The sequence below is a fragment of the Phyllopteryx taeniolatus genome, chromosome 10, assembly GCF_024500385.1.
Source record: "Phyllopteryx taeniolatus isolate TA_2022b chromosome 10, UOR_Ptae_1.2, whole genome shotgun sequence".
Lineage (NCBI taxonomy): Eukaryota > Metazoa > Chordata > Actinopteri > Syngnathiformes > Syngnathidae > Phyllopteryx > Phyllopteryx taeniolatus.
Genome location: NC_084511.1, coordinates 10,268,796 through 10,288,942, shown reverse-complemented (window position 1 = coordinate 10,288,942; position 20,147 = coordinate 10,268,796). Strand labels below are relative to the sequence as shown.

The 20,147-nt window shown below is 40.6% G+C and overlaps 1 protein-coding gene across 1 annotated transcript; it reads left to right on the top strand.

The window, feature by feature from the left end:
* Nucleotides 1-265: 265 nt before the first annotated feature.
* Nucleotides 266-19,679, top strand: btk (Bruton agammaglobulinemia tyrosine kinase). The gene is made up of 18 exons (XM_061787932.1): nt 266-443; nt 4,784-4,943; nt 7,546-7,650; nt 7,888-7,969; nt 8,085-8,210; nt 8,885-8,937; nt 10,301-10,485; nt 10,559-10,621; nt 10,739-10,793; nt 11,613-11,692; nt 11,966-12,093; nt 12,227-12,298; nt 14,115-14,286; nt 14,398-14,617; nt 14,696-14,760; nt 15,735-15,853; nt 18,528-18,685; nt 19,368-19,679. The coding sequence occupies exons 2-18, from the start codon at nt 4,803-4,805 to the stop codon at nt 19,437-19,439; spliced, it is 1,896 nt and encodes a 631-aa protein (XP_061643916.1). The 5' UTR covers nt 266-443; nt 4,784-4,802; the 3' UTR covers nt 19,440-19,679.
* The last annotated feature ends 468 nt before the right edge of the window (nt 19,680-20,147 follow it).

Below are 20,147 nucleotides of genomic sequence, written 5' to 3'. Positions count from 1 at the left end.
GTCATAAAACATACACATATAACATCTTCAACATAAATATTGTATTCTACATATTCGAATAGAGTAATAAAAAATAACGTTATACTTCCTGAAAATGCCATTTTAAAATGTCTTTTCAAGTAGCATTAGTTTCAATAAAATAACTGAAGTCCTCCATCTAGTGTAAACCACACAGGAATGTAATGCCGTGTTAATGTTTAGCCCGTCTTTCACTTGCCACACAAAACTGTCTACAGGGCTGATATGAAAATGAGCAGCGAGAGAGCAAGAGAGAGAGGACAAATGGGGAAGTGTGAGTTCCTGTGTGAGTGTGTTTTTTTTTCCCCCTTCCTTTTCTTCGCACATAACAGACGACGCACACACATGCAAGCATTTTACATGGAATGGTAAAACTTCACACCACCCTTTGAAACAACACCGGCAGTTGGTCGTCTGATGCCTGGGTAAGTCACATGGCTCTTAAAAAAAAATTAAAAAAAATATGAACATAAAATATGATCTATCTATCTATCTATCTATCTATCTATCTACAGTATATCATGCCTGTATATACAGTACGAGGTTAGGAATCTACTGGTGTCACATGCTACCGTGTGCAGAAATAATGTTATTCAAAAATACATGACAAATAGATGTTTCTCAATATAAAGGAGTTGCTACTTTCACATTACAGTTTACAGTTTGATGGGTTAAACAATTGACTTTAAAACATTTTTTTTTTGTAATTATCAGGCATAGTGACACATAGGCTCGTTACCCACTTATCTCTCGGGAAGCATCAAGAAAGAAAAGGTTCCTGCTAAACAATTTTTTTTAATGCAAATATGCATGCATGTATGTTTTGCAATAGTAAAAACAAATGTAATACAATGAACGATTGCCTTCTCCATAAATCATACATCCATAGTGTTTAAGTCCTCTGAGCACCATATTAAGTTTACAAATAGTTGAATAAGTCCTTAATATTAATATTTATTATAGTTCGGCTTTTATAAGAGTTGCTCTGAGGTTTTAGTTGTCTTTAGAATTGCATGGTGGGCCATATTTCTATATTTAGATTAGATTAAAATGTCTTTTAATTTCTCTTCGATGCTGCTTTTTGGTTTTGTTTGCACTTTGTTGGTTGCCATTTTATTTGCTGTTTTATGTTATGTTATTTTTATTGTATTGTCAGAATCAGAATCATCTTTATTTGCCAAGTATGTCCAAAAAACACACAAGGAATTTGTCTCCGGTAGTTGGAGCCGCTCGAGTACAACAACAGGACAGTCAATTGACAGAGAACACTTTTGAGACTTTTTAAAAATATATATATTTTAACTAGACTCTAAATTGCCCGTAGGCATGACTGTGAGTGCGAATGGTTGCTTGTTCCTATGTGCCCTGCGATTGGCTGGCAACCAGTTCAGGGTGTACCCCGCCTCCTGCCCGATGACAGCTGGGATAGGCTCCAGCTCGCCCCCGACCCTAGTAAGGAGAAGCGGCTCAGAAAATGGATGGATGGATGGATATATTTTAACTATGTGGGTGTATGATCTCAGCGAGGGTGTGTCCTTTGACATGCGCAAAGCACAGTGATAATTTAATGGCAGAATGTCAGTCTAAATCTATGCCTGCTGGGACCACATCCAAGTAGTCTGGTGCAACGCGATTTTGGTGAGTTTGATTGAGGCACAGCCAGACAGATTCTGAGCTCCTTGTACATGTGTAATGGGTGTCAGATGCAATCCATTCATAAATACTGTATGTGATCAGCCGACACAAAACTATCTGAGATGTTGTAGAAATCCATTAGTTGAAATCCATCCATCCAGTTTCTGAGCCGCTTCTCCTCACTAGGGTCGCGGGCGTGCTGGAGCCTATCCCAGCTATCATCGGGCAGGAGGCGGGGTACACCCTGAACTGGTTGCCAGCCAATCACAGGGCACATACAAACAAACAACCATTCACACTCACATTCACACCTACGGGCAATTTAGAGTTGTCAATTAACCTAGCATGCATGTTTTTGGAATGTGGGAGAAACCCGGAGTGCCCAGAGAAAACCCACACAGGCACGGGGAGAACATGCAAACTCCACACAGGCGGGGCCGGGGATTGAACTCCTCAGAACTGTGAGGCAGACGCTTTAACCAGTCGTCCACCGTGCTGCTAGTTGAAATCATTATTATTATTTTATTTATATCATCCTACTGGCTGGCGGGGGAGGGGGGGGGGGGGGGGGGGGGGGGGGGGCGTTCTCCAAGCATTGCATTGAAAGGGAATGAGAGGAGCTGCTTTGACAGACGTCCCTCTTTTAGATGCACTGGACTGGTCCACAAAATTACCAACACTGACTCCAACCCGCCTCCACGCAGACCTAGGCAACGTGTCGCACCGGATTTAAGCCAGTCACGAAAATGTAGTCCTCAGTGTGGGGTGCCCATCTGCCTCGACCGGTTTCGTTGAGAGAGAGAGAGACAGGGAGAGAGAGAGAGAAAGACATTAGCAGAAGGCAATCAATACAGAGGAACAAACAAATGTTAATAGTATATCATAAAAGAGTAAACCTCTGATATTAGCGGGCGATAGGGACCGAACGTTGCTGCGAGTAATTATTGATGCCCCCCAGAAATCTTGAATTGCCTATATTAATAGTTTAAGATGTACAACCCCAATTCAAATGAAGTTGGGACGTCGTGTTAAACATAAATAAAAACAGAATATAATGATTTGCAAATCATGTTCAACCTATATTTAATTGAATACACTACAAAGATATTTAATGTTCAAACTGATCAACTTTATTGTTTTTAGTAAATAATCATTAACTTGGTATTTTATGGCTGCATTCCAAAAAAGCTGGGACCAGTGGCAAAAAAGACAGAGAAAGTTGAGGAATGCTCATCAAACACCTGTTTGGAACATCCCACAGGTGAACAGGCTAATTGGGAACAGGTGGGTGCCATGATTGGGTATAAAAGGAGCTTCCCTGAATTGCTCAGTCATTCACAAGCAAAGATGGGGCGAGGTTCACCTCTTTGTGAACAAGTGTGTGAAAAAATAGATGAATAGTTTAAGGACAATGTTCCTCAACGTACAATTGAAAGGAGTTTAGGGATTTCATTATCTACGGTCCATAATATCTTCATAAGGTTCAGAGAATCTGGAGAAATCACTGTATGTAAGCGGCAAGGCCGAAAACCAACATTGAGTGCCCGTGACCTTCGATCCCTCAGGCGGCACTACATCAAAAACTGCAAAAAAATGCATTTAAAGCCTACATGTACATCCGGCCAAGAGTCTCCAAAACTTACATTAAAAACCCAGGCTAAAGTTAGAGTGGCTTACTTGCATACCAAGAGCTACAGTACATATGTTTAACAATACTTCCTTGATATTAATAACTACTCTCCTATCAGCAAGGGCTTTGACACCAGTTTGTGGCATTTTCGGGCATAACAGAAGAGCGCAAAAATATGCAAATGGATGAGTTTTTCAGCGAATAGCTAAGGATAAGTTTCACGGAAAAAAAATAAATAAGTGAATAGCAAACAGCAACTAGGCAGGGGTTCACTGTCCACATTTATTCAATGATTGCATATTTCCCCCCCCCCGTAAATTTAGCATGGCTCTCTATGGACATAGTGAAAATGGCCCCCAGTGAACAGTTTGGGAGGAAAATGTGCAATAAAGCAGTAAGAAGGCACCAAGGAAGCATCGCAATGCGGGAACTCTGTAGAATGCACAAGTATTAAAAGCTGTCATGAAGCCGATGCTACAGATAACCTTTCGTGACAGATTAGATCTGTGTTGAAGCGACAAACAGTATCACTGCCCTCCAAGCCTGACGCAACTTCCCCTTTAATCTGTCTGTGCTTTGGAGTCACTGTGAGTCAAATGCCTTTCATATTTAAAACACACACGCATGCGACACATGCAACTTTATTCTAATAATATCAAACCTTTTATAGTGCAAAAGGTGCCTCATTTTCAAAAAATATATATGACTATATTCTCCAAAGAAATAAACAACAACAACAATTTATTAATGCAGGCATGTTAAATTTATGTGATAATAAATTATAATCATATGAAAGCTTTTAATTGGCCCAAAGCTAATTTTGTTAAATTAGTGAGGAATAATTGCTTTTATGTTTGTTTTATTAAACACACAATTGGGTATGTGCTTTTTAAAATTACCGGTGTATGACATAATTTATTTCAAATTATGTTGTTGACTCTCAAACCATCGCTTATGGACACCCAGGCGTCCGAGGCCTCAAGTTTGAGTACCTCAGTTTGACTTTTACTTAAATAAAGAAGTTGAATCCGTACATCTACTTTTCCCAGTGTTTTTTTTTTTTACACACGTTTCTGTACTCCTACTTAAATACACCGTGTGAGTACTTTTGCGAGCTCTGCTTTTTTGAGCACAAGACCCAATTTACCCATCTATTGCCATTTGCCATAAGCTATACATACAGTATAACGTATACTGTACATACACAAATAATAAAGAACACAAAACACATGGCTTTATAAAAATAAACAACTATAAAAAAATTGCTGCTAATCTTGCTTGATAATCAATAAAATGAAGAGCGGTGCTCTGTGTTTGCATGGAAGCTTGTGGTAAATGACTGCACAGATGAGCGATACAAGGAAGTGCTCACATTGACTGCGTGATAAAAGGTCCAGTTCCCAGTATCTGATTAACCGTTACACTGAATATACACAACAAATTACAGAATAATACACTATGCAGTGGCCACCTAATCAATCTGTTGATCCTTCATTGCAGATTAAACTTGGCGTGAACCATGTGTGACAGCATTTTGGAAGACATTTTCATAAAGCGCTCGCAGCAGAGGAGGAAAACCTCACCCTTGAACTACAAGGAAAGGTGGTTCATCCTCACACGGGACAAACTCTCCTACTACGACTACGACGTCGACAAAGGGGTGAGTATGGCAAGCCATTTGAGGATTTATTCCATATCCTTGTTAGCCAGGTTAAGGTCCTCTGTCCTCACTGGTAGGTCAATTTTAGCAGACTAGTAAGTAGGGCTTGACAAAAGACCCGCCTGCGTGTGAATTCAAGCAGTGGCCAGTAACACCGCCACTCTCACTAGCCAATTTGGCGGGTTGATTTTATTCACTTTTTTATTTTTACTGCACGCAGCACGTATAGATTCTGCCGGTCTCTATCTGTCTCATACACCCTATGGCAAGCTTTCTTAACAATTAAAAGCAAAGTTTGACTATCCAGAATTAACATTGTATATATCAACAACGTCATTCTGACAAGTCATCATTACATTTTGAATAGTCCAAATTTTCCTCCACCGTAATGTATCTGTAATTCAATTTTGCCTAGTCAAAACTGTTTTGCAGATATCTGCAACGTCATTTCGCCGAGGACAAATGACGTCACTTTTGCCATTCATTGTGTATGGGGTTCGTCATTACAGATATCTCCAATACAATTCCAGATATCTGCTTGTTCATTACAGATATCTCAAATTAAATTATGGCTATCCATAACTCCAGTCTGCGATAAAAACGTTAATTTCAAGCCCTGCAGGGCTTAGCGCAAAACCCCATACACCCCATAGTACATTACTTAGTGCAAAACCGTGCACTAGTTGATACTTTCATGCTGCTAGTACTCAGTATTGCCACAGTTACCTTAGTTACTTCCTGATTACTTGAGCTTAAAAGTAACTTAGTTACTTTACTGATTACATGATTTCAAAAGTAACTAAGTTAGAAAAAAGTTACTTTTTAGTCACTTTCAACAGCTGCCAAGTGACAGGAATGTCACTTATCCACAGTACAAAAAAAACCTTATCTTAACCGAACCCATTACTTGGTAATATACGCCACACAAGTTGCAGAATGATGTCATCAACATGAACCAATAAATTAAACATTACTGTACTTGAATCCACATTAAATCAGCAACTTAGTGCAGACTTGCATTGCCAAATACAGTCAGTACATAAACGCACACCATTCTCAGTACACTTCTCTAAAGACTCTTAACTGATAGATTGATGCTGATTGTGGTCCATGAAGGCAACCACTGTGCGTGCGTGTATATTGGTATATTGGGCGCACACGCACCATTTCTCCCACCACCGTAATTTTGATGCGAAGAGCGAGAAAAGGTGACAAGATTACTTAACTGTTTAACGAGCAATGCTGTGGGTGATTGACAGGGGGGAGATGCACTTACTTACGTGGAATTCAGCCGTGCAGCGCGTTAAACCAGCTCACGGTCCGGACTAAAGACGAACTTGAAAGTTCTCAGTTTTCATTGTAAATATTCATTCATTCATTCATCTTCTATTCCGCCTATCCTCACTTGGGTCGCTTTGCCTATCCCAGCTATCTTCGGGCGAGAGGCGGGGTACACCCTGAACTGGTCGCCAGCCAATCGCAGGGCACATACAAACAAACAACCATTCACATTACCAGGATACCCAAAAATGCAACTGTATTCTGTTACAGTTACAGAAAAAAACAGGTAATCAGATTAAAATTTATTAAAAATTGGGACAATTTAACAGGATTACAATTTCAATGTTGGGAGAGAGAGGCCGGTTGTTAATTTGAGCCCTCTGTCACTTTCAAACTAGTGGGCAGATCAACATTTTAGCAGCACAATAGCCAAGTGGATAAATTGTCACATCCACGCGTACGATCGTTGCTGATATGTTGTGAGCCAACCAGGTGATCACTACTGCCATTTGGGCCACAGTAGCTTTTCTAAGTTTTTTTCATCACTGGGAAAGTGACGTTGGCCATTCAAGCAAATGACAGGCCACTGGATGTCCGTGTTGGCTGCCCAAAAGCAGTCACTTTAAAAGCAACTCTGAGGGAATGGTCTAAGTGGTGACTGTTTGGACCGTATTCACTGGAGGACTTATTCTTGAAAATAACATTTACAAAGAAAAGTGTTAGCTGTCAAAGTCATCTGGACTGTTGGTTACTTATGGGGGAGAAAAGGACTACCCTACACGTCCGCACCTTGTGTGTACAGTAAGTGTTTCTCCTCCCATCCCAAATCACCCACTGCTTCACTATTTAAACACCGTATTACCAATACCAGCTGCTGAAATTGTAACCGGAAACAAAAACAAAAAAAAATCACTATTTTGCGATTGAGGTCACATATCATTGTCATCATATCAAAATTCCGAGTGTGTGTGCGTCTATTTTGATACAATGGTATTTTGAACATTTTAGGAACATGGCTAATAATTTTATTCAAGTATCACTTTCAGCTACTTTATACAAGACTGAGAAGAATAACTGTGTTCAACAAAACAGTCCCAGATTTCACACGAAGTAAATTTGTTAGTAAATTTAGACAGGATCATCATTGGTGACATTTTTAAATGGTGGCGCACTGTGAGATTTTATTCAAATTTAAATTATGTGCCTTGGCTCTACAAAGGTTTGGATAAACCGCTTCACCACATGATGAACGTTTAAATATTGTTGACATCTTTTTCAAATAAAGACATCATTGTTGTACTTTTCCCTGTCTGTCGCACAGAAGCGAAAAGGCCTGAAGGGCTCGGTGGATCTGGAGAAGATCAAGTGTGTGGAAACAGTGCAGACAGAACCCAACAGCCCGCAGGAGCGCATGTATGCATTCCAGGTAGACTTCATTGATTTCGCCACGTTGGAAGATAATTGTCCAGGTTACAAGTAGCCCTCTTTTTAATAGTGAATATTGTGCACTAGTATAAGAAGTGAAAGCAGCAGACCAGATGCTGGGGCATTTGTGGTGGTTGCAGGTGCACACTGGGCTACTCCAGTCTTACCACACAGGAAGCAAGAGTGTGAGGCATTCGTTGAAATGCAAAATGAAAACTAATAGTGTTGTTTTTTTAAGGTCATTTACGACGATGGGCCACTGTACATCTTCGCAAAGACAGAGGAAGTTCGGGCTCAGTGGATAAAGAAGCTGAAAGAATGTTAGCATGAAAACTGATACAATCACCATTATCATCACTTTGTGGAGGAAGTGTGTGCTCATGCAAATTTCCTCTGTGTGTGTGTGTGTGCGTGTATGTACGTGTGTGTGTGTAGTGGTGCAGACTAACAAGGACCTGATGCAAAAGTACCACCCATGCTTCTGGATCGACGGAATTTGGCTGTGCTGCCAGCAGGAAGTCAAGCAGGCAATGGGGTGTAAGGTTCTGGATAGCAAAAACGGTGAGGATGAGTCACACTCCATTTTTGGAAGACTCCACTAATTGCAGTGATTCCCAACCACTGTTAGTATACTTCGAGAGATCATCCGGGATTCATTTTCACTTAATTAGTCCAAATGTAACAGTGGCGAACCTGCGGCGTCCAGCCCCACCTGGGCTCAAACCTACGCTGCCACCGTGTCACTGGTTGGAAGTCAAGTGCACTAACCACTCAACTAAAAGCACAAGCTGCTAAATCAGTGTTCACCACCCTCTATCCGAGGAGTGAGGTTTTACTACCGCACATTAGCGCAGGGTGATCTGGCATGCATTACACGCAAATAATGCATCTTTGGTCATCTATCTATGCCACTGACTTATACTGATAGGCAGAACAATAAAATGCTTTTCCACAATATGGCAGAAGGTGCAATTAGCATATGTATCCACCTGTTCCTATTCCTACAAAACAATGATAGCTTTGTGTTCAAGTAAATAGTCCCAGATTTCACAGCAAGAAAGATTGTGAGTAAATTGTGACTTCAAAAGACCTATTTTATTATTTCAGTATATACGCTTTTTGTGATGTTTATTTTTAGCAGTGTGCTATGAGATTTTTCAAATTTAATTGATGAGTCTTGGCCCAATAAAAGCTTGAGAAATGCTACTGAACACCTTTTTCCGTGTCCTCAACAGGCTTCATGTGTCGGAGGGGATCCCGCAAACCACTGCCCCCGACTCCCTCGGAGGTGAACACACATTTACTGATTCGTAATAGAATTTGTAAAAGTACAATGTCGCTCACTAAAGCAGGGCTTGGCAAAGTATGGTTTTTGGGCTACATATCTCCGGCTCCATTCTTTAATCTGAGCATTCAAATGATCAAGGGTGAAGTGACCTTTGTTGAATTACTTCAGCCATTTATTTTTGTTTTTTAAATCTAAAATGTGTTGGTTAAAATGTACTAAAGGGGGATCTTGCAGTTTGTTTTTTAAGAAACGGCCGTTCTCAAGGAAAAACAACCCCTCAGAGACAGAATGCGTGACCGACGAGGTGTCAATCATTTACATCACTCACGGGCACACCCCCACATCATTGCACTGACTTGTTGGCTTGGGCTGCAGGAGGTTTGCTTAAATTATCGTGCAATACCCACCTCCGATTAGCAGCAAAAGTGAAAAAGAAGGAAGCATTTTTATTTCTTTTTGTATTCATTCATCCATCCATCCATCCGTCCATTTTCTACCGCTTATCCGAGGTCGTGTCGCAGGGGCAGTAGCTTTAGCAGGGACGCCCAGACTTCCCTCTCCCCAGCCACTTCATCCAGCTCTTCCGGGGGGATCCCGAGGCGTTCCCAGGCCAGCCGAAAGACCTAGTCTCTCCAGCGTGTCCTAGGTCGTCCCCGGGGTCTCCTCCCGGTGGGACGTGCCCGGAACACCTCACCAGGGAGGCGTCCGGGAGGCATCCGCATCAGATACCCCAGCCACCTCATCTGGCTCCTCTCTACTCTGAGATCCTCCCTGATGACTGAGCTTCTCACCCTATCTCTAAGGTGGAGCCCGGACACCCTGCGGAGAAGTGAAAAAAAATGCCAAGCACTGGTTTTGTGTTTGGTTGTACATCCGTTTCTCAATTATCAAGCGACTTACTGGTTTACCGAGGGTGATGTAAGATCATTTCTGATTCTGGGATGACGGGAGACAGTTCCAATGTTACTCAAACAGTAAAGAGAAAGAGAAACTAATTGCAGAAAATTGTGATTGTGAAGCAAACTACTTCTTGCTTCACAGTTGATGATGTAAGTCAAAAAAACAATAATAAGGTGGCAAAGGAATTATTCTGTCCTGATTTGTATGGTCAAAAGACACAAGTATGGTAAAATAAGCAAATATTTCTGGGACGGGAAGAAAATGTATTTTATTGGTCGAACAAAAAAAAAACATCCAAATAACAAATCAATTCCAAAGCAACAAACTTGGCAGACAGTGAACCTCCATTCATCGCGGGGATATGTTCTAGTCCCAGACGTTATACGTGAAAATGCGGGACATAGAGAGATTGCCTTCAAGTTTTTTGTTTTTGGCTGAGGTAACTATGTGTTTTTCTTAAAAGGAGAAGCCCGGCCGGCGGTTCCTTCCGCAGCTTCCCGAGGTCGAGCCCTGCGCGGGAATGAGCGTTGTAGCTCAGTACAACCACCCGGCCATCATGTCTCACGACCTGGAGCTGAAGAAGGATGAGGAGTACACCATCCTGGACATGGCCGACCCCAACTGGTGGAGAGCCAGGGACAAATACGGGTGGGTGAGACCATCCTTTGAAGTTGGATGCCGTGCTTAAAACTGTGCTTAAAAATGTGTTTTTATTTCGCAGAAATGAAGGTTACATCCCCAGTAATTATGTGGTGGAAGTTGGAAACAGCTTAGACAGATATGAGTGAGTTTCAACACGAGTATACATGTGCTGATTTAATCATTTATTTTGCGTCGTGTCAAAAAATGATAAATTCCCTTAAATATTGAAGACAACTACAGTTTCTTTTTTCTTTCAAAGTTGGTACTGCAAGAATACTAACCGCAGCCAGGCAGAGAAGCTACTGAAGACTGAGGTAAAGCTCCCAAACAGTTAGCCTAATGCTCATAGTTATAGTAATGAAGATCAGATTTTTTTTCCAATCCAATTTTGGAGTGGCCTTCACTCAGAGGACTTCTAATAACTGAAATGGACCCCAAACCTCCACTTTATATAGTGCTTATCCTCCTTGGAAGACCAAGCCGACGTCGGCAGTCCCTGGTCAGGCATCCTTGAGGGCTGTCTGCCCGGTGTCGCGCACACCGTCACCACGACGGAACTTTCGCCCGATTCAGTATATCGAATGGGTGTTAGTTGTCGGAGACATTGATCACTCTGATTGGCTGTTAGCTAGCGAATCAGCCCTTCATTCTATAAGCAAAAGACCCACGGCTGTCAATGTCAGTACCACCTGCAACTCAACAAACATCCTGAGGTTGTGTAGCGTAAGTGAAAATGAAGACAATTATGATTTGTTTACATTTTGTTTACACCAGAGCCCAGATTCTATCCCAGCTGACTTTGAGCAAGACACTCTGGACTGCTCACCGGTCAATCGCAGTGCACATAAGGACAAAAACAACCATTCATACCTATGAGCAATTTTGATTCTTCACCGAAGTCAGGGGAACCCGGGGAAAACGCACACAAGCACAGGGAGAACATGCAAACTGCACACAGGAGGGCTTGAACCCAGAACCTCTCGACTGCGAGGCAGATGTGCTCACCACAAATTCTCCACGTTTTCACATCTAATACGATGCCTTCCTTGACAAAGATAACTGCAAGTGAATGCTCAAAGATATTCAAAGTTGTTTATAACATATTTGGGTTGCCTCACTTTCTGCGCACTCAGAACAAAGACGGAGGCTTCCTGGTGCGAGACTCCAGCAAGCCAGGGAAATACACGGTGTCTCTGTTCAGTAAGGGAGGCGGGTGAGTTTCACTCTGCTGCACATTACACTGTTGACGGTACAATATCATGTATCCACTGGATGTACCACAAAAGAAGTACAACTGAAACAGTGGATGGAGCTCGTATGTAAATCGTCTATGCAAAACTTCACTCTTATCTGCCTGATTCCAACTGCTCTGTGGATAATCATTATCATCAGTCAACATCGTCGTCGTCATCATCATCATAATACTGTATATCCACATGCATCATGTGCATCATGTGATCGTTTCCTTTCATCCTCTTGTGCACAGAGAAACTGGTGGCAGCTGCAAACATTACAACATCTGCACCACCCTGCAGGGACAGTTCTACTTGGCTGAGAAGCACAACTTCAACACCATCCCAGAGCTCATCAACTACCATCAGCACAATGCCGCAGGTTCACTACGAAATATAAGATGAATATCAGGCAGCAATCATGTTTACATGCACATTATTCTTATAACCATGATTGGTCCACCTTAAGCTTGATTATACTGTAGGTCATACTGTCATGTCCTCTCCATCACTAGGCATGTTTAGCAGGCTCAAGTATATTGTGTCCAACCGGGCACGGCCTCCATCTACAGCAGGTCTTGGCTATGGTAAGTGGCATTGATGAAACGCTATAATACAATGTCGACCCTTTCCAAAGAATTAGAATATCATGGAAAAGTTTATTTATTTCCATAATTCCATTCAAAAAGTTAAACTTTCATAGATTATAGATTCAGGGCCCACAATTTAAACAATTTCAAGTATTTATTTGTCTATTTTTAAATCATTTGGGCTTCCGGCTCATAAAACCCACAAAATCAGGAATTCTAAAATTTAGAATACTGTGAATAAATCACCATTTACTTCTCAGCTTTTGTAGAAAAAAAGAAATAAATGAGGGTCACATTAAGTCAATCAAAATATGGTACTTTCAAAACGATATGTTAATCTTCCATACTTGGTTGGCAACCGTTTGCTTGAATCACTGCCTGGATGTGCCGTGGCATTAAGGCAATCAGCCTGTGGCATTGCCTGGGAGTTATGGAAGCCCAGATTTCCTTGATGCTTGCTGTCAGTTCTTCTTTGTTTTTGGGTCTGGTGCCCCTCATTTTCCTCTTGATAATACCCCATAGATTCTTAATGGGGTTTATTTCTGCTAGATTCTTCAATCTTCTCTGTTTGATATTCCGCCGAAGCCCACGGTCATCTCTTTTGCTGGTCTTCTCCTGCCACATTTTGTCCTTCCATTATACTTTCCATTGATATGCTTGGACACAGCACTCTGTGAACAGCCAGCCTCCTTAGCTATGAACTTTTGTGGCTTACCCATCCTATGGAGGGTATCAATGATGGTCTTCTGGCCAGTTGTCAAGTCTGCAGTCTTCCCCATTTTGAACTCAACTGAGACGATTGAACCAAACTGAAGCAATTTAATGACACCTGGGAAAACCTATGTAGGTGCTTTGAGTTTAGTAGATACTTAGTGTGTGACACTCAGTTTAAAAAAATTAAAATTTGGGCTGATTTCTTCACAGTATTCCTGATTTCGTGGGTTTTATGAGCTGGAAGCTTAAATTATGTAAAAATAAACGAATAAATACTTGAAATTGTTTAAATTGTGGGCCCTGAATCTATAATCTATGAAAGTTTAACGTTTTGAATGGAATTATGGAAATAAATAAACTTTTCCATGATATTCAAATTTTTTAGAAAGGGTCTGCATTTAACTCAATTTATTTTAAGTCTTCGTTTTTTGGGGGTTCTTCAGTAATGATAGCAACAAAACTAAACAAGTCTTTGTTATTAATTTAATAATTATTCTTGTGAAATTACATATTGACAAATCATAATTTAGTCATTCAAAACCTCTTCTTATATATTTTTTTAAAGGAAACCAGACAACACGAGTACGATATTTAACTAAAATTAAAATAGCGGTTACAACTGTTATGTTAGGTTCTTCATTTAATGTTTTATTTACTCCTCTTTTGTATTCTTTTGTGTATTAATGACTATATTGTCTATTTAGTTTTCTTGTAAATGGAGTTTTTTCAGTAAAGATTGTTTTAAAAAGATGGTAGATGGATAGATAGCTAGATGGATAGATGAATAGATAGAACCTCAAAAAATATGACTGAAAGGAACATAATGCTATGATATCATTCTTTTGATACTGAACATCTTGGGAATGTTTGTGGTTTAAAAACTACATTACCCAAAATGCAGTAAGACTGCAAAGGCGGGAGTCGAAATGATAACAAATATACAGTAAATGAAACCTAGAGAACACGTTGCTCAAATCAGTTTTTCACATAACATAAAAATACATGCATAAATAAAACTTGGGTAACAATTTAGGATTGAAATAAGACACAACACAACATAAAGAAGACATACATACATACATACTTATGTGTTCTGCAGGCATGTGGGAGATTGACCCCTCCTGCCTCACCTTCATTCGGGTCCTGGGTACGGGTCAGTTCGGAGTGGTGCAGTATGGAAAGTGGAAGGGCCAGCACGACGTGGCTATCAAGATGATTAAAGCCGGGGCCATGTCAGAGGACGACTTCATAGAGGAAGCCAAGATCATGATGTAAGGCGCAATCAGTCAGTCTTAATATTAAATACCCTGCGCAATGAGGCCGCCTCCGCCGTGTGTGACGTGACGTTTGCTTTGGATCACGAGCCCCTCGTTTCAAACTAGGATGCTCCACCATGAGAACCTGGTGCAGCTGTACGGCGTGTGCACCAAGCAGAGCAGCATCTACATTGTCACCGAGTTCCTCTCCAACGGCTGCCTGCTCACCTACCTCAGGGAGGGACTCAGGCAGCACCCGACCTCCGTGCAGCTCCTGGAGATGTGCAAGGATGTCTCTGAGGGCATGGCCTACCTGGAGTCCCAACAGTACATCCACAGGGATCTGGTGAGCGGGCACAGATTACATCATGTGACTAGCTTCAGTAGATATTTTGAATCAAATGTGAATTCATTTTCTCCCCAGGCAGCCAGGAACTGCTTGGTCGATGGCAACGGTACAGTCAAAGTGGCGGACTTTGGCCTGTCAAGGTAGAATCACGCCAGTTGAGTAACCTAATAACAGTCAGTGGCGGGCCGTATGCTGGCCAAAACACTATCAAAAACACTGACCTACATTTACTACCCTAAATTCTAATATTTGCTCTATGAAATTGTATTAATTAATTCACAAAAGTCGGCTCTCTTCATTTTGTAGCGTTTCCTTGGCTGCACTGCTTTCCTACGTGTATGTGAACGTTAGATTTGTTTATCCCATCAGAGTTCAGCCTCTATGTGTTGCCATGTCAATCTAGTCTGCGCAGGACCTTCAGAATCAGTAGTAACTTCAACGATATTAGCAATGGGACTGTTTTCTTTAACCAATCAGATTTCAAATTCGCCTCATAGGGCCAGCAAGCTAGCCTTAAATAACGTCAGCATTTTCGTCCTGTAATTGGTCACATTTCCATGTTACAGTGACCCCCCCCCACCACACACACACACACACACACACACACACACACCGTCCTCCACCCCGCACACAGTATTCACGTCATTCAGTTCGCAAATACACTGATATTTGCTGAAAAGGTCACCTGTTTTTGTGCTCTGGCCATAACCATTTCTAATACGAACATATTGCTTTGGCACCATCTGGTGGCATCTTGGTACCAAGCAACTAAGTTGAACTGAAGGGAGGAGCTTCATTTAGTCAGGCAATAGTCTTGTCGAATAGAAAAATAGTACTTTGCTGCCATCTTGTGGCACCTATTTACAATTGCAATTTAAAAAAAAAGATTTGTCATGTTAGTAGAGTAATATAGATTCTGAACTACTCTAGATGATGTACGTGGCACAGTTGTGTGCTCTTATGTTGCCTTTTTTAAATGATATAGATAGTTTCAAGAATGGTGCCATGATAATGGTCCCAAGTCCCAACTGAAGGTCCTGATACCAAATGCACGGCCCACTACTGATAACAACAACAATAATAACAATGTACAACTAACATTCTTCATCTTCAGGTACGTCCTTGATGACGAGTACACAAGCTCGGCGGGTTCCAAGTTCCCTGTCCGCTGGTCTCCGCCTGAAGTTCTCCTCTACTGCAGATTCAGCAGCAAGTCGGACATCTGGGCTTACGGTGTGTGATTGTATAGAAAGGATTGTTTTGAGAAACCTCTGACTGCTTCCCATGGGTGAAGTACACACGTACTAATTTTTAACCTTAACCAATTTTAAAAATAAGAGAGATCTAAAACACAGAGAAAAACATTCTAACTGCTCTTATACTGCTGTCTTGCACCAAGAATGACCTAGGTTGACCAGAAATGTAGCAGATGTGCTAACCACAACACCACTGTGCTGCCTGCCATTTATTTTGTTTTATTGGACTTATGTCTATACTAATATGGAGGACCAAGAGTTCCCAAAACAAATAAATACATACATACATACATACTAGGACTGGGTGATTAATTGAAATGTAATCATGATTTCGATTTTGGCTTCTCACGATCATAAAAACATTATAATCGAAGAAAAACGTTTAATGTGCCGTGGCTCAGGTTGGGTATGCAAGTTCATGTGTTGTAAAAGCACCCTGTGTTGCTTGTAGCAAGCGTGTGACGGGTGTTCTTCTGCCCTACCTGAGCGTGCTTTAAGCTTTTTATTGACCCCCCCTCCCCAATTGGGGTTGACAGAAAAATAAACGCACAACAAAAATAATTACCCACATTGTATATTGAAATACCAGACACATTGTTTTAGAAATCTCCAGCCTAATGCGAACAGTCAATGGAGGCCCTATGGGAGCGTTCAATGGAAGCCCGATGGAAGCATTCGCCGTGTCGTCACCAAATGGTCATGTGGTGTCTCGGTTAGCAGAAAGCCTATGGAAGTCAATAGCCGACCACAAGTTATCGAGTTATTCATTATTCATTAACGAAGGCTTGTCAGAGCTTTTACAGCTTCTCAAAGACACATGAAAGCTTAGGTGAGGCCATTACGTGACAAGTGGAAGCATACTGACCGACCATGTTTGCTTTTGGCACTTTATATAGTAATGGTAAGACACTTAACTTTATAATAACTTGTCTTGCAATATAATATTACGATAGTTGGGACGAACAAACAAACAAAAGATAAATCTCACATTAACTAATAACTTGCAACTCACTGTTAAATACTTGATGCCTCCATTACTTTTGGTGATATTTTACTTCTTATGTAGTCCTACTATTGTATACAAATTACAAATGGATATGAGCCATATAATATGCAAATGCACATCACATATGGAGACATTTCACCGTCTAAACATTTTCCAGTCAACAATTGAATGATTAACACTTCTATGCGTCAAGAGACTTTTGTAGACTTTCATTAAATATTTTGTGTAGGCTGAAATTTCACTGCCATTGACGGCTGTTGAATTCAAATATCCATGTTATCATGGCGGACTGGCAGTGAATGTTTAAAGTTGTCAATCAAAAACTTTTCCTCTGGTCAGGCCAGTGAATGGATTTTGGACACATTTGTCCCCAACGTCATATTTAAGGCAAATCCTGAGTGCCACCGTTGTACAGAAGCTTTGATGCATAGCTCTGCTTGGCATCAGCTAGCCCAAACTTGCATACTGCGCTAAAAAGCCACAAAATTAAGGTTTCTTAGCCAATATTATATCGAGGTGAATGGGACTTCTACCAACCAATGATAATGCACATGCGCCAGAATTACGTTACGATGATGTTTCACGAAGGCTTCCATTGACGGGCTAGCTAAGATTAGCATTTGGTCACAGGAGGGATTTACCTTCAAATAAACAATATTCACACGCAAACACTGTAGTAACACATCCAGACAGGTAATGTAACAATACTCACAGGCATATATTCTTCCTAATCTGTGAAAAACTAGTTTAATAAAGCGTTATTGCAACTTTCTTCTTCTACTCCTGTTTAGCTTGCTTTAAATAGGCGGCTCCATGTGTGCATCGCACCACACTGCCCCTAAGAGGCCAAGATGCACACAGCAGTTACAATTATTGCATAGTATCAAAAGACACAAACGCTTTTTCCCCACTGACTGACATGAAGTCACACTAAAAATTTCCTGTTTTAGGTCAATTAGGATTATCAACATTATTGTTATTGTTGACAGCTCACTAACGCGTGTCAAACACGAAATGTTACTGGTTTGATGTATTTTTTTTTTAGAATGTACGATTAAAAAATATGAGCGGTTATAATTTACCGGATGAGACCAGTGATGTGATGTGACGTACGCAGTGGTTTTCCAAGCCCAGTCATACAGTATGCAGACGTCTGTGTAAAGGACACCACCGTTATACTGTATATGTTTAGTTTACCCTTGATTTGTCTCGAGAGCTGTACAATTCCTTCTTTTTAACTTTTGTTGATAACCAGAGTTAAATAATACGGTCACGAAACTATAATAGTCTCCTTGGTGAGAAGCTGCACTATTTCCCCGCAAGGCTGTGTGTGCGGCGGTGTGCGTGAGCAAAAGATTGACACACTATTCGGTCATTACGCCTGTCTCTACAGTCTCGGATTGGCTAGTTCTCCTAGCACCGAGTCGGTTTTAAAATGATAATTCAAATTCGAAGAGAAAGTGGCTAGGCCAGAGAGGGATGATTTCTCTAAAAATCATTTTAATAATAATCTACTGTCAGGTCATAGAGATAGTTTTAACATATGACAAAAAAAAAAAAAAATTTAAACTGCAAACTCTACCTTTGATTCCACTTTGTTAATACAGGTTTCTCACTTGACGAGTTTGTGTCCATGCGTTTGCAGGGGTGCTGATGTGGGAGGTGTACACTTTGGGGAAACTTCCCTACGACCGTCTTAACAACAACGAAATCGTGTCTCAGGTGTCCCAAGGCCTCCGCCTGTACCGTCCTCAGCTGGCGTGTGAGAAGGTATACAGCATCATGTCATCGTGCTGGCTCGAGGTGAGTACAAATCCACATCGGATACGTTGGCAGCACGGTCGGCTAGTGGTTAGTACGGCTGCCTCAGAGTTCTGATGTTCTGGGTTCGAATCTTGGCTCAGGCCCTTCTGTGTAGAGGTTGCATGTTCTCCCGTGCTTGTGCGGGTTTCCTATGGGTTCTTTGGCATGAGATCTTGACATGGATCACTGGTATCACTTTCTTTCTTTTTTTCAGCCACCAACTATTGTATCGTTTTTTTGTTTGTTTTTTTTTGCAATCAAAACTCGAGGTTCAATTCTTATTTTGTTTTTAATCTAAATGTTTTGTTGTTGGAAAAAAGCAAAGGGCTCACCACACTTGTTGGTAACTGTTTTTTACCACACAGTAATTATTTTCCACAGTGTTATTGTTTTCTATACCTGTAGTCTGTATTGTGAATTAGGATCATATTGCCCATAGCATTTTTTTATATTTTGATTCTTGTCTTGTTTTTTTGTGCTTAAATATAATAAAATAATAATTACATTCATTCATTTTCCGTACCGCTTATCCTCACTAGGGTCGCGGGGGTGCTGGAACCTATCCCAGAATTATTCATTTATTCAGTTATTCATTTATCTATTTATTTACTGCACAAAGTAATAAATTATAATAATCATGTATACGGCTTGACATGTTATTGTTGTGTTTTGTTCATTTTAGAAGGCCGATGAGAGACCCACTTTCCAGGAGCTGGCATTCACTGTTCAGGATTTGCTGTATGAACTCCAATAGATCACAACTGCAGCGGCAGCCTGAAAAATGAATCCAAACTTTACAATGTGTTTAAATGTGCCACTATATGTAACTGGTTTGTAATAGCGCATTCAGCAATAATATCATGTTAACTAACATTTTATGTTTTATTGAAAATATTCTTATGTTCAGGTGGAAACAAGCTTTTTAAATGCATATCTAATTGCACAAATGAAAACTACGTGTCAGACTTTTGAATAAATAGTGTCTAATATTTTATATACTGTCCTCTATTTATTGTTGTTTTATTTATGTACATGCTTCCTTCCTGTATTGTACAGCTGCAGCGCTGGGAAAGATTATACTGACCAAGTTCTCTTGTAAGTGCTGTACCACCATTATTCCTTGTACTGTAGAGTACAGACAGCCACATGAGGGTTACGTTTTTTATAATATAATATATTAATATACGAGTGTCACGGCAAACGGTCTGAATACTTATGGCTACTTATTTCTTTTTTAATAAATCTGCAAACATTTCAACGATTTCATTATTTTCTGTCAATATGGGGTGCTGTGTGTACATTAATGAGGGGGGGAAATTACCTTAAATGATTTTAGCAAATGGCTGCAATGTAACAGAATGAAAAATTTAAGGGAGTCTGAATACTTTCCATACCCACTGTATATACAGTAGTTGCATTTCTTTCAAGAAGACAGAGAAAATAGCTTTTGTCTGAGAAAATA

Coding starts and splice junctions, on each gene's coding strand:
- btk (XM_061787932.1), top strand. CDS start 4,803: ATGTGTGACAGCATTTTGGAAGACATTTTCATAAAGCGCTCGCAGCAG. Junction 7,651..7,887: donor AGCGCATGTATGCATTCCAG/GTAGACTTCATT, acceptor TGTTTTTTTAAG/GTCATTTACGACGATGGGCC. Junction 14,618..14,695: donor AGTACATCCACAGGGATCTG/GTGAGCGGGCAC, acceptor TTTTCTCCCCAG/GCAGCCAGGAACTGCTTGGT.